General features: G+C 39.9%; 1 protein-coding gene across 1 annotated transcript in view; it reads left to right on the top strand.

Moving 5' to 3' along the window:
* The first annotated feature begins 239 nt into the window (after positions 1 to 239).
* LOC134647276 (lysine-specific demethylase 6A) overlaps positions 240 to 15,656 on the top strand; it is a 39,297-nt gene continuing 23,880 nt past the window's right edge. Inside the window, exons 1-4 of the mRNA XM_063501555.1 lie at positions 240 to 452; positions 808 to 913; positions 1,883 to 1,991; positions 3,275 to 3,383. Coding sequence (XP_063357625.1) covers positions 388 to 452; positions 808 to 913; positions 1,883 to 1,991; positions 3,275 to 3,383 — 389 coding nt within the window. The 5' untranslated portion in view covers positions 240 to 387. The remainder of the gene's footprint in view (positions 453 to 807; positions 914 to 1,882; positions 1,992 to 3,274; positions 3,384 to 15,656) is intronic.

Below are 15,656 nucleotides of genomic sequence, written 5' to 3'. Positions count from 1 at the left end.
AAAATAAATTAGGATGAATGAATGGTCAACGGTAGTTGGTGGGGGTGTACTATGACGTAAAACGAATGAATGAAATTATATAATGGTGCGTCCACACCACGGTACAATATTGCCAACGTGACAAAAACTCAAAAGCTGCATTTTTCTTATGTTGGGTACTATGATTTCTTTTTCTTTTCACAACTTTGACTAAAGTGTCTATGGTTCAAGTCTTCCGTTCTTGGTGCGTTCCTTATCTGTGGACAGTAAATGACATCAAACTTCGGGAAAAAAGTCTTATTCTACTTTCCTTATAGTTTCTAAGATAATAATGACTCCAGTGTGATAAAAACAGCGTCAAAACTATAATATTCATGTTAAGCTCAGTTTCTATAAGTTTTCGGTAAGATGGACGAGAAGGAAGAGTTACATCTAACCTCTCAAGAGCTACAAGTTTTGTCGGAGCTTGATAGGTAAGCAAGCTTTGAATGTTTTACAGAGTTTATAACATTGTAATTACTACACTGTTGTAGTTATTAGTAAAGAATAACATGAGTTTTACACAGAACTACGTAGCGTACATTTATGTACGTGATACATCTACTGTGCGTCTACTTTGTCAAATTACGTCGGCTGTTGACATACAGTGGCTCGTATTTTCATAATTTAAGGTAAAGATTAACAGAAGGACGAGATTCTTGAAAAAAAAATGGTTTATTGAAGTAAACTTGAGACAAATAAATACAATAACAATATAGCTATAACTAACCTAACAAGAACAAACACAACATGAACATCAACCATAATATTCTTTTGTCCAAATTTCAGTCGCCAGTTTGGCTTCCTAAAGCTTCGTGGCAGTGAGCATGTTCGGACCAGAGCTCTTATTCTCAAGGCTGTTAAATATTTGGAGGGAATGCTGGTACAAGTTAAGGTAATGTTATATTAAATTTTCACACCTACATACAGATAGCTAACTGGTTATACTATAAGGATATTACACCAGTACAAATTTTATCAGTGAGTTTATTATCACTTTTACTGCGGCTAGTTAACCTGCTTAGATGGATTGATTTTGAAAAGTTTGTAATATAAAACTGTTGTTGCGCTTCAAAATTCCACTATATGAACTGCCAAATATTAAGAAAATACCTTATGTATAGTTTTCAGGGATTTATGTGTAGTTTTCAGGGTTTTATGTATAGTTTTCTGGGTTTTATGTATAATTTTTGGGGTTTCATATTGATTTTCAAAAATCAAGCACATGTCGGAATTTACAAGCGCAGCAATATTAATCAAAGGTAAGCAATGGTGGCCAAGTGGATCTAAAGTTCAACTTTCAATCCAGAGGTCACAGGTTCAAATCCTGGCTCATACTTGACTTGTAACAAATGTATGGAATAAAAATAAGAAAGGCTATTATTTCTGGGTGACTAAACTTAATCTAGGATTTAAACCTAATTTATATATATAGAAAATTACTCCAGAACCCTTCTAAGAGGTATAAGCCTATGTATGGAATATAATTTGATATTTACGACTAGCATTTCATTGAAGGAAAGTTCTTGAGGAAACCAGTCTACATCGGCAAATAAATTCAAAGATGTATGTTTAGGCCCCAACCTGCATTGGGCCAATAGTCCAATCCCTCTCGCACATTAGAGAAGGCCTGTGCACAGCAGTGGGATGTATATAGGCTGAATTATTTATTATAATTCAGGTTTTGGTTAGAAACTAAAATATTATTAATTAGCCTACAATTTGGTTCCCAATATTTTCATTAGTATGTAACTAATTACTAATCATTAGTTACTGGGACTCTCGTGGGATACTCCTCTACTTTTCACGACATAAAACTTGTTCATGATTCCTCTAACCTAAAACATATGTGTATTATTTTCAGGAGGAGGACAGGGCCAGCTCACCGGGGGCCCGGAGAGATATCTGCATAGATCCCAAGACATACTGCAAGTTGGGACACTTCCATCTACTGTTAGAGGACTATGCTAAAGGTTAATAAATTTTTTTGTAACCTTATTCTGAATGTCGGTGAAATGTTATCGCCGTCTCTTGCACACAACCTATAGTAGCAGAAACAGATAAACTCGCCAGTCAACATTGGGTCAAACAGAAACTTATAATTGGTGCAGGACAATATAAGCAGAGACTGAGATGAAGTAAAATTACAGCTTACCATTTACAAAATTAAATATATATTAATTAATTATCTAGTCTGTAACAAAGTTGAGAACCACAATTCTAAATTAATCCCATGATTCCCATCAGGGATGTTGCGAACATCCGCATCCGCATCCGCAACCGCGGAACATCCGCATTATTTTCAACATCCGCATCCGCATCCGCATCCGCATAAAATCGATGCGGAGCTTATGCGGATGCGGATGTTGAACACGTCGGTACAGGAACGTCTTAGCGGCGGCGTAAGTGCTAGGTAATTTCGTCATTACCTATAACGAAATGGTCTAGATCCAGAAAAGTCGGCGAAGTTACTGTTTATTAAATATAACGCACCTATATTCTTGCTCAAATACTAAACGTTTGGTTTTTTTAATAAAAAAATACTAAAAATGTAATATTTGACGTTTTCTAAGTACCTAATCTTGACATCCGCATCCGCATCCGCATCCGCGGATGTGAGCCTTTAAAAATCCGCATCCGCATCCGCATCCGCGGATGTCAAAAAATCTGCATCCGCAACATCCCTGATTCCCATGTACCCAGCATCTGTGCCTGTAAATGTTTTTTTTTTCTAACTGGTGCATGTAGCAATAGATAGTAGCTTGAAAGGATATGAATATCATTTATTCTGCCCAAACTTGTTCTGTGTTTCACATAAATTCCATGGTGGCTAATCTAATAATTTTGACAGTTCGAAAAAATAAAATAAAATCAGGGGTTTCCAAAACTACGGTCCAGCGCAGCGCCAAGCCGGCCAGCGCCCTATTCCACACAATCAGGCCCGCAAAAAGGAAGCAAAGCCCTAACCGTAGGCAAGCGTGGCTCACTCCGCGATATTGTCGCGACGCTACAAGTACCTACAAGTACATGTGGCCCACACCAATTTTGGTGGCTAGCCATAGTGGTTGCTGCGCACCGCTACGGAACGGGGACGCCTGCTCGCTCTTGACATATCTGTCGTAATAGACGCGTTTTGTTACAGAGTGAATCTTCGGTACCTAGTACTATTATTTATTCTGTGCGTAGGTCCAAAAGTTTGGGGGACTAAATAAATTGTCTCTGGTTCAGTTTTTAATGAATATTTGTTTCCCACCAGCCATGTCAGCATACCAGAAGTTCTACGCGCTGGAGCAGGACAACTGGAAGGACCCGTTGTTTCTGTACGGGCTGGGGCTCTGTTACTACCACTATAACGCCTTCGAATGGTAAGTTCATAATTTTCATTTAATAAAAACACTAGAGTCTGTGCGGAAAGAGAAGTCGTGAAGTCATCCAAAAATCATGCTTCCATACAGTTTTGACTCAGATTAACTTCCTATTATGTCCGGTTTAATTTATTTAATTTTTATTTAATCGTGTGGCCGTAATATTTGAGTGGCTTACCTACTAATCGTAAAGTATTATTGAGAAATATCCAGCGTTTTTGACCCTAAAGGGCTGTGTCTTCACTAGGCGCGAGCAGGTGATTAAAATCGAGTCTGTTAGAGTCAGGCCAAGTTAACTCTGCAGCGATTTTACAGGCTGTGCAAGTGTTATTTTAAACGTCAAACGTCTGTGAAATTATGACGATTAAAATAACAATTGCACGGTCTGTGCTCTGTGATATCAGAATCGCTGCAGCGTTAGCGTGGTCTGACTATACTATGTCTAAGGCCTCTAATAAAACTAAGTTTGTTTTTACAAGCTTTTTATCAACTTGTTATGCTACCTATGTACGAGTATGTATCTATGTAGGTAACTATATTTGTACGAATTGTACGGGTCAAATCTTGCCTGTTCAATTTGACCGACTTTTGACTCGGTTTCCGATGAAGCTGAAAATTTGCATTTATATGCAAGTCGGTCAGGTGACAATGCAATATTATGGTACCATCCAGCTGATCTGATAATGAAGACTCCTGTCTTAGCTCTGCTCATAGCTCTGCTCGGCCATAGGAACTCTGTGATAAAAACAACGCAACCTAATATTGTTTGGGGTTTCAGAATTGTCTCGATGAGTATTAGTTGCCTGTGGAAAAAAAGTACTGTCAGCGATAAAAACTATCTGATTAATTTCAGGGTTTTTCGGGGCCCTATTAGTAAGACTCCGCTGTCCGTCTGTCTGTCACCAGGCTGTATCTCATGAACCGTGCTAGTGCTAGGCAGTTGAAATGTTCACAAATGATGTATTTCTGTTGCCGCTATAATAACAAATACTAAAAACAGAATAAAATAAATATTTAAGTGGGGCTCCCATACAACAAACGTGATATTTTGCCGTTTTTTGCCAATTTTTTGCGTAATATTATGGAACTCTTTGTGCGCGAGTCCGACTCGCACTTGTTCGGTTTTTATTACTAGCTATTGAAATTTCAAGTAGGTATACATATTTATGTAGTTTTTCAACTAGATGATCGATATCGATCGATACAATTCAATCGCACGTCACAAATATTTATGTCCTGTTTACGGTGTTTATGTTTACTTACCAACCATTTTGGCACCCAAAGTATCTGACTATCTGACATTGGCGTTTTTTGCACTATTGTTGAGGTAAAATTGAATATGACATAGGCGAAGGGTCGCGACGACAATAGGTCATATTTACCTTTACCCTTATAAAATTATTGTTGATTCTTGTTAGGATGAGAAGTCAAAATCTCGTACAAAACCCTCACCGCAGCGCACATACTTAATTTAACACATTACACATTTAATGTAATAAATCCTACAATATTATACTTATTTTGAAAATTTGTAGGTATTTTTTTTAATTCTTAAATCATACAAAAACTAGGGGCTCTGTGAGCTGTAGACTTCGCGATCATAACTTATGTAAGGCTCCGCCATTTTGAAAACATTTCCAAAAACTGAATCACCAAAAAAAATATACATAAATTAAATCATCGAACCTGCTCACGTGAGTCTGTTGAGAATTGAGACCTGGGGGCCGATTTTTTAATTTCGACCACTCGATTTCGTGTATTTCGTTAATTAATATCTCCACTACTAGGCATTTAAATTCTACTAATAGAATTGAAATCGAGTGGTCAATACCAATAGATTCCAAATTTCGATCGCTCGTATTTCAAAAATTAGCATTTCGCCGTTTTCGAGTGATGAAATCGAGCGATCGAAATTCAAAAATCGGCCCCCTGTATCTGTAGAGAAGAACATCCGGACATACGAAAGCATTATTGCCCAAGCTGAAACAGAGACTTTCGCTAACGCTCGGCCAATTAGTTCTTAAACTAAACCGGACTAACACATGACTACCATCTTTTTAGGGTTCCGTAGCCAAATGGCAAAAAACAGAACCCTTATGGATTCGTCATATCTGTCTGTCTGTCTGTCCGTCCGTATGTCACAGCCACTTTTTTCCGAAACTATAAGAACTATACTGTTGAAACTTGGTAAGTAGATGTATTCTGTTAACCCCATTAGATTTTCACACAAAAATAGAAAAAAAAAAGAATAAATTTTGGGGTATTAAATATATTAAAAACGGGTCACTCACGTATTTTAAGTCTGCGCCGGTCCGTCACCGTAAACGCAAGCTCCTGATGATACTTCTCGGTACGAAGTGAAACATGTCGAGCGTTTTTCGACTTAAAATACGTGAGTGACCCGTTTTTAATCTAATACCTTTAAACGAGCAATTCTTGCATATTTATTTATTTATATATATATATATATATTTCGGGGATCTCGGAAACGGCTCTAACGATTTCGATGAAATTTGGTATATGGGGGTTTTCGGGGGCGAAAAATCGATCTAGCTAGGTCTTATCTCTGGGAAAACGCTAATTTTTGAGATTTTATATGTTTTCCGAGCAAAGCTCGGTCTCCCAGATATTATATTTAATATGTCTTTGTCTCACGGAAGTTTTGTTATTAAAATTTTGGGGGTTCCCCATACTTAGAACTGACACTCAAAATTTTTTTTTTCATCAAACCCATACGCGCGGTATCTATGGATAGGTCTTCAAAAATTATATTGAGGTTTCTATATAATTTTTTTCTAAACTGAATAGTTTGCGCGAGAGACACTTCCAAAGTGGTAAAATGTGTCCCCCCCCCCCCTGTAACTTGTAAAATAAGATAATGATAAAACTAAAAAAAATATATGATGTACATTACCATGCAAACTTCCACCGAAAATTGGTTTGAACGAGATCTAGTAAGTAGTTTTTTTTAATACGTCATAAATCCCCTAAATACGGAACCCTTCATGGGCGAGTCCGACTCGCACTTGGCTGCTTTTTTAACTTACGTCATATTCGACATTATTACAAGCAACAAACGCCATTTATTTCAAAACGTCTACAACACTTTCACATCCGAAGTATCGATTCATAACACGATATCCTCTTTCTATTAAATATGCAGGAACAAACGTTCGAGGAAACCGTCCGGAAGGCAACCGGTACAAGTGGTATTTATAGAAAAGAAATGCAAGGGGAAGCATTCATCAGTTAATTATTTTAATGAAAGACTTGCGCGTTTCGGACTTGTTTTTGACTATGTAATATTTTCTAGTTAATCTCAGTGCTACGAGTGTCCCCTTGCGTATTAAATCTCTAACAGGTGGTTAAGTCCCGTATGCTATATAGGATGCATAAAGCTGTAGGGTGAATTTTATTGTACTTATGCAGATTTTTTCCGGAGTTTAATGCAGTGAGTTAGTGTGTGAATGATGGTAAGATGGGTAAGTAAGTATAATTTATTTTTGTAATTTTTTTAAAACTATGCTATAAATACCAATTTTAAACTACACACATAGTTGTTTTGGCATTTTTGAATGTTATTCAACTTATTTAAGTTTTTTTTCGTTATTTGGAATATTTTGGAACTCATTGTGATAAACAGAGATTTTAAATTTTAAATTTCTCTGGTACAAAAATATTCGTGTACTTAAGTAAGATTTCTTATAACACAAGATAATAGGAAGGCTATTTAAAATATAGGATATTAATTGCTTATTAGGTTTTACCTACATGTCGTTGTATAATTTTGAATGTTATGTTTTTTTAAATGGATGTTGTGAGATCCTTGGTCTTATTATGTTTGGAAGGGTCCTGTATGTTGTTCGGTCGGGTCTTGGCACATCGGTCGCGGGCGCGGGCGGTCCTCGGTGCTCGGTGCTGTTCGTGATTCACCGGACGTAGGACGCGCGGCGCGGGCGCGGGCGCGGGCGCGAGGGGCGGGCGTAGGGCCGCGGGCGGCGGGGCGCGGGGCGGTGCACGCTGCAGGCAGCGAGGTCGTCGCTCGCGAGCGCCGCGCGAGCCGAGCCAGTCGGGAGCGGGATGCGGTGACGTAAACTGCACCGGCGCGGGCCGCGAGCGTAGTGTAGATCGGGATTTGTCGTGATCGTATGTGACGAGTGCTGAACCATCTTGTGTGATCTGAGTCTGACCGAGTGCTTGTGCTGAACTCCGACGACCCCGCTCGACACTACCTGGGCCGCTGCGGCCATCGCCGTCCTCCGGGACCCCAGGATCTCCGAAATGGTGAGTGCGGTCGAAGCCACCGCTAGTTTGTTTACGTCGCTTCGTGACTTCTCTTTCTCTCTCGCACGACCTGCCGCCCGTATCCCTACGTCGCGCTCGCTCACACGCGACTCCTTTCTATTGTTTTGTTTCTTCCGAAATGCAGACAGCAGACACCTACGTCGAGTTGGCTGCACGAAGCCTGATCCGACGAGAGGTCGCGTTTTTGTGCATGTGTGCATATTTTTTTGGGTGTATTTTCGCAGGTAGCCGGAGCCCTCAGTCATTCATCCCTACATGTGTTGGTAACAAGGGAAGGGCAATGTGATTAAAGTTATGTAGTTTTATTTTTATACACAATAGGAGGGTGATAGGGCGATCGTAGTCGTTTGTTTTTAGTTTCAATATTACATAACTTGGTGCCATTAAGATTGGGTATCCAGGGGTAGTGAACATGTGAGGGTGCGTGTATGGCTAGTAAACAATAAAGCGCCGCCGCATAAAATGTAGGTCGGTAGTGTGGTCGGAACGGCACGCGATACTTGGCTTGCAACTCGCCCTTCTAACACCCAAGTTAATGCACTATTGCATACACTTCATTGTTCGGACTCGAGCTAACGGTCCCGGACCCAACGGAGTAGCCGAACGGAGTAACCGGACGTTCTTGCAAGGTTTAGCAACAGACCGAGCTAGATGAAAGTTAACTATGTGCCCATACCTGATACGGATGTGCATATTTGCACACATTCTTGGCGATCTAAAAAGTTTTCTGTCCTGACGTTAGTGGTTATTATTTGCTCATTAGCTAGCTACAGCTTATTTACTTAATTAAGAAATTATTAACATTGGTCTAAAGCCCAATGATAACCGCATAAACAAAGACACTATGTTGTCAAATTGCAACATTTTGCGGCCCGCGAAACTCATAACTCATAAGCGTCATTCATTAATTCGACTTACTCATAGGTACATTAATGCGTAGTTTCTGCGTACTACGAACTAGATAACGATGAGTAAACCATACAAGGAGGACAATCCTTACAATTGTACGTCAGCGTAACTCAGTGAGTCATATCATGACAGTTCACTAACAAGTTTTCGCGCACTTTTTCTTACGTCATTGCTCTGTTGACCGCGCGTTGCAATATGGAAATCCAATGAGCTTAATTAAAGCGTTCGGCACGTTTTTCCCCGTTAAGGGAAAACCACAGATATTCTAAAAAAATAAAACAATAGACTGTGGGAAAACTTAGCGATTCACTTGTTTCATGGAAATGACCAGACCTATTTCGCAAAATTAACGTCACAAGCGTTTCATAAAGTTTCGTATTAGCTTTATCTTGTTCCTATGTATGTTGTATCTAATATTACATTATATTATTATACCTGTATCGTTATCACGGTTCGCAACCGGTTGTGGCATTATCTACGCAACGCCGCGGCCACTAACGGTATCCTATTCCTACTCCGAAGAACTTTAATACTAGTATAAGTAGCTATAGAAGCCAGGTGATGCTAGTTTTAGCGGAACTTTTCTTTAGCTATACTAGGCTAGTTTCCTTTAAACCGTTTCTCAGTAAGTAGCCCAATCATGGAATTAGTTTGAGTAAAATGTTCGTAAAAAGGTCAAACTTAGCGCTTTCGACAATTTTTAAATTAGATAAACTTAGGTATATAAATGAGATGCTTTGGCCATACTAAATTGATACGTCATCGTATTACTCTCTTAGTAGTAAATCGGTTAATCGATGTTTTATTAAAAAGTCGCTAGATTCATACCCCTGACGTGGTTACATTAAAATATTTTATGCTTGTATAGGTAGGTACCTATATCTTTTCTATCTTGTGACAAGTTAGAAAAACTCAAGAAATGTAAAACGTTGTTTCTATAAGTCTTGATAAATAGTTATTTTCTTAGTATTATTTATTATTCATGTATTCGGTTCCCCTTCCTTGTAACATTATAGCTTCAGTATTCCCACATCGTCGTCAACGTCAAGACTACATTTAGAATTCTACATATATGAACGTTGAATCCACGTGCAAAAAGTTTAGAATACTGACAAGTACCTAATTAAAATTTCTAGGCTTCATTTGGCTCGTAATATTGATAGAATACTCATTTCTTACTTACCCCATTTCTTTGGATTGTATTTAATAGACATGCAGTTCCGATATATTCTCGGAAAAGTTCATATTTGTCATACTACTTCAGTCAAACTCAGTACTTTTTGTACCGAGACTGACTGAAATAGCAAGACACGTTCGTACGTTTCCGTGAAAATACGATGGAAAACAATTATGCACTACATATTTACCTGTAAATAATATGCGTCTCAATCTCTTCTCTTCCTAGTCGTTTCCCCATCTCATATCTGAGGATGGTGATTCATGACCATATTATTTGTGAGTGGACCGCCTCTTAAAGACTGCATGTACTCAGGATTGGGTCGCTTCAGCCCAGTGGAATTATTTCATCGCGTTTACCCTCCACAGATCCAAGTATAATTCGTTGCTTCAAACAATGCTTAGGTCCATGACCGCATGATATATCCAAAGAAACAACGACCTACCGCTTGACAGACGGATCCCCAACTCGTTTGGGAAATTCAGAGTTCCTTTAAATTAGGAAATATTACCTGATAGTCCTATACGATAGATATATAGAACACAGTATATGGCTGATTTCATGGATATTTTAGAGAATATCCTTGAGTGATTGTGTTTTCCCGCCCTGCACAATTTCTGGGCTTCACATTGCTCGTATCACTAATGGCCTTACCGGTTCCTTTATAGGCTTGCTTACGACTTCCCAAGTCATTATTCAGCGTAAATTGCCACTATATTCTAGCAGCAGTTCATTAGCATCACATAATTTAAAGTCCTGTGTGACATTTGCCGGTCAGCTGCTAGTATTAAAACGTAGACTGACAGTAGGCATAGGATACCTAAGGTAATGGCTAGTACATGGTTTAGCAGCTTGTATGTAGCGCGTGCCTCGGGCAGGTGCCGCGCCGGCTGTTTCCCCACCTGTCACTACAAGCTGCTTACTAGTCTTTGTTTCTACTTTACCACCCCGCCACCCCTGAGAAATCAAGACCCTCCAAAGCGCATCTGTCCTCTTAAACCAGTTTCATAGTTTAAAGGATCTTCCGGAAGCAGTTATTTACCCGCATCGAGTTACAAGTATTCAAACTTGAATAATTAGAATAAACGGATAATGAGTCCGACGGTCACTCACTAGCTAGCTCGCATGCAGGCTCAAATGACATTTAATTAACTTATCGGTCAATGCTTGCTGTATCTACATGAGACAGAAAATATACATAGTATAATTGCATACGTTACTACGCAGTGTAGTAAATAAACAGAGTCGTAGAAAGCGATAAATTTTCCCGACGGCGCACGCTCGTTGGCGGTTTAATTGCATTTGGTGGGTAATTTCACCATTACCGGCGAACTTTTCCGGTGATCTGTGCCGTGTTTAACTCGTGCAACGGTTTCTCTCAAATATTTGCTCGTCGGTCACGTTAACACTGTGTTCCCTGCGTGTTACAGTTTAACGCTCAACAATATATTGCCGTCGGAATATAGTTTTAATTTACCTTACCTATTCTTTTCGAAATGAGTTCATGGTCTATCGGGAGTTCAAAAAGATCGGGCCGTGTTTCTTTCCATTATATTTCAGAGATTTTCCCGGACTTTCGAGACATACATGTGTATTCTGATTTTAATAACAAGCTACGAATTAGATCTGATCTGTCAGTAACAAAAGTGACGTTTTTGGTTGAAGAAATGTCACTTTTGACATTAACAGATCAGATCCATACTCGCATATTAGTGCAAACGCGATGTATAGAAAGTAAATTACGTTCTCGACGGCGTTTATGTCATTGACAAACTGATGGTAGCCGTACTGATCTAATTCGTGGCTTGTTATTAAAATTAGAATACGCCTGATAGAAATGATGTTATTGGTTATGTAGAGCAGGGATGTTGCGAACATCCGCATCCGCATCCGCAACCGCGGAACATCCGCATTATTTTCAACATCCGCATCCGCATCCGCATCCGCATAAAATCGATGCGGAGCTTATGCGGATGCGGATGTTGAACACGTCGGTACAGGAACGTCTTAGCGGCGGCGTAAGTGCTAGGTAATTTCGTCATTACCTATAACGAAATGGTCTAGATCCAGAAAAGTCGGCGAAGTTACTGTTTATTAAATATAACGCACCTATATTCTTGCTCAAATACTAAACGTTTGGTTTTTTTAATAAAAAAATACTAAAAATGTAATATTTGACGTTTTCTAAGTACCTAATCTTGACATCCGCATCCGCATCCGCATCCGCGGATGTGAGCCTTTAAAAATCCGCATCCGCATCCGCATCCGCGGATGTCAAAAAATCTGCATCCGCAACATCCCTGATGTAGAGGATGTAGGTACAGTTTTGACAAAAGTTTCTGCGAGATCTAATGATCGCTAAGGTTGACTTTTCTAACGGAGTTTAAAGTAAATCGACCTTGTTGTAGGGTGGTAGACCACATTTTTGGCTGACTGCACTAGGTAGGTATTTTTTATATTCTCGAATGTTTATATGTTATGTAAAAGTATGTGTATACTACAGTATACACATACTTTTACATAACATATAAACATTACTATACATACTCTGTTAGGATAAATAATGCGATATTAAAATTGTAAATGTTAGGGACGGCCGGGACGGGAGACTGGTATTTTTATGCGATTCGCGAATGGCAAGTTTAATGCACTTTTTGTTGACGGCGGCGCGTGCCACGTTAGCGCGTGCAATTAACAGGCTGATGCACTTTGATGTTTACAAGTTTTACGACACTCCCCGGGCCAGTCTTCTCATACAAACCGGTATAAGTGTGGTCGCCGTTTATCAATATTTGCTACGTACTTCGAGCTCAATGTTATACTGGGGACGTTCTTATTGCCGAAACAAAATGCTTAGAAATGAGGTAACTAGTGGAAGCTCACTGTTGTTGTTCGTTGTTTTCGAACTGTTTTTATATGTAAAAATCTCAAATTTATGCCTATAAATAAAACATGCTTACAATATGGCCTCGATAAACCTTATAAATAGAAAACTATTGACTATAAATATAAAAATATGTATGTGGTGTTGATCTGACAGCCCCTCGCTTACATAAGTATGTAACTATGTATGTATGTATACTCAAATAGTTTTTGAAGTGAAAACTTCTTTGGCGGCGCTGTGCACTTTTTGAGGTGGGGAAAAAATGTTAAACTCGAGACAGCTTAAGACGATCACGGGACCGAGACGGACACGTGACCTGATCGAAAAACTGTTACATGTAATGTCATTGAGTTTTCTTTATTGATTTAAATGCCATCTAGTAAGTTTCGCTCTAACTGGTATTAATATAACTAGAGTACTAACAGTGATGTGCTTAGGAGTTCAAGTAATTAACGCTAACGCTAGATGGCGTTAACCTCAATTATACATAGTGCATTTTGCAATAGTCATGGAGTTTTCACTTCTGCCGGCACTCCCTGAGTGCAACCCGTTGTTTTTTCCCATTTAATGTGTATTTGAAATATTATTCTTATTCGATCATACTATGAAGATGTTGAAGTTTGAAGTATGAACTCTTCGCGTCGCAAGTTACATGCCATTTAAATGCCATCTAGTAAGTTACATGCCATCTAGTAAGTTTCGCTCTAACTGGTATTAATATAACTAGAGTACTAACAGTGATGTGCTTAGGAGTTCAAGTAAATAACGCTAACGCTAGATGGCGTTAACCTCAATTATACATAGTGCATTTTGCAATAGTCATGGAGTTTTCACTTCTGCCGGCACTCCCTGAGTGCAACCCGTTGTTTTTTTTCCATTTAATGTGTATTTGAAATATTATTCTTATTCGATCATACTATGAAGATGTTGAAGTTTGAAGTATGAACTCTTCGCGTCGCAAGTTACATAACATAACAGATCAAAGATTTAGACAAGGCAATGTCCGTCAGTTAGGAACAGAGTAGCGGCAAAACCGGAATTTATACGGAGCATCTAACTCCGCCGGTATGCGAAAAACCATAACGCAACTAGCGGTGCACGAGTTCAATCTGTAGATGTAAATTAGCTTGGTGTAGTAGTAGCTTTTATTAGGGGGGCAGGGCAGTGTATCTCGCGCGGGTGTGGCGGGGTCTTCGATCGGGCCTGGGCCAAGTCACGTACGCACTCAACGCACAAACCTGCGCGGGCCCGCGCGCGCACCGCTCGCAGTCCTCCAAGGGCGTATGCATTATTAGCTAGGTCTCCGCTCTAAGTAATCGCTTGCAAAACCAGCATAAACACGCGCTTTATTTTCACACATTTCATAGTTACAGTTACACTGGTTAAAATACTGTTTGATTCGCCAGCGATCGTCAAGCATTAGAGAATACATACCCTGGCCCCTTCCACTCGCCCCCGAATCTCCCTTCGCCCTTCGCGTTCGAGCTTAGCTCCTCTCGACGTTCCCACACCCCGGGGTGAGGGGCGCGTTTCTTCGATTATTACAAAACTAGTTCTGTGACGTAATAGGTGTTTTATTAAGAAGTGGGTCAGAGGAGGGCAGGCGTGCGGTCGTCGACACTAACGGCTCGCTATTTATACCTGCCGCGTAGTGCACCGGAACTCTGTGCACTCGCTGCATCCGAGCCGAGCGAGGCGCCCTGTCAATGACCTCCTTACCACGAACGCGAGCTTCCTACATCACCGAAATAAAGCTCTCCTTGTCATAAGCTCGGCTAAATCCTTATTATCTCCACGGTTACCTGATATATTCGAGAAATATTCCGTATTTTGCTCTCTCCGTGTATTTGCCACTAGATTTTATTATTAAGACGAAATCTTTGAGGAAAATTGAATTACGGGTTTTTCATTGTAAGATTATAGCGATTTATATAAGGATAATATTCCATTCACGCGGTCCTGCTTTCAAACTGAGTCAAAGTTGCCTATTATTCTCCTACACAAACGATATCGTAGGGCGTCCATTGCGAAAGGGCAAGCCGCAACCGGCTGCCCTTCGGCTTGGTTTACGTAAGAAAACTAAGCCCACATAACTATTAGGCTGGCTGTATTCTCATTACTTTTCGAGTGCAGGCTTTTCGAGCTCTTGGGCAAACCATCGTAACAGGGATCTCATGATCCGTACCAAATTTGCGTTATCAAAGAGAGGACTCCCACTGGTTTTTCTGAGCGCTGGACTTGACTTGCGGGTGTAATAGCACCCCTGAAGCCACCCACGCAGGACGTGAACTCTGCGACCCACTTGCCCTAGTTTTTACTCAAGATGTTTTTACACGTGCTAAGCAAACACGAGCCCTTTTGTCTTTATAACGAGAAAACTTCAGCTCCGAGATTCCATGCCTATATTTGAAAACAGGAAATGTTTGCTAAAGCCGACGATGACGCGCGATTAGGAATTCATTGTCAATTCATTGCAGGTGTGGCCACGATTATGACACCGTGGCATTCATTAAAAAAAGTAGTTCGTTGTGACTAAGCTAAGCTCCGCTTTCATATTATTCATATTCATATTAACTAAGAGATACCTGCCATCGATAATTTCTTATCAGCAACTGCTTCGCAACTACCAACTGTCCGACGCTTTTCGACATCTTCTTTAACATCATCTTTTGCGAAACTATTCTGCCTGATCGGGACATTGCGAAGGTAGCAACAGCAACCAAGCAATAGTTTCCCTAGTTTACATTACTTCCTCGTGCTTATCTTCGCCAAAACATGTATTTGTCCAAAAGTATATTTTTATATTAGGTATTTATTGCTGGAACAAACTTTTGAAGATTCTTTCCTAACTACTAACCTAACTTTATAAATTTTCCCCGACAAAATATCAGCAACCGTGCAAACGCAGACGTTACGCAAGCGCGGTCAAATTCGCCGATTGTCTGTACGGTACGTCCGCATTGCTCGGTCGCAATTCGGTCGCAAGTGCCTGCCACGC

This window comes from Cydia amplana, chromosome 4 (assembly GCF_948474715.1).
Source record: "Cydia amplana chromosome 4, ilCydAmpl1.1, whole genome shotgun sequence".
Classification (NCBI taxonomy): domain Eukaryota; kingdom Metazoa; phylum Arthropoda; class Insecta; order Lepidoptera; family Tortricidae; genus Cydia; species Cydia amplana.
The sequence above is the reverse complement of the archived record's forward strand: the minus strand, read 5'-3'. Positions and strand labels throughout refer to the sequence as shown.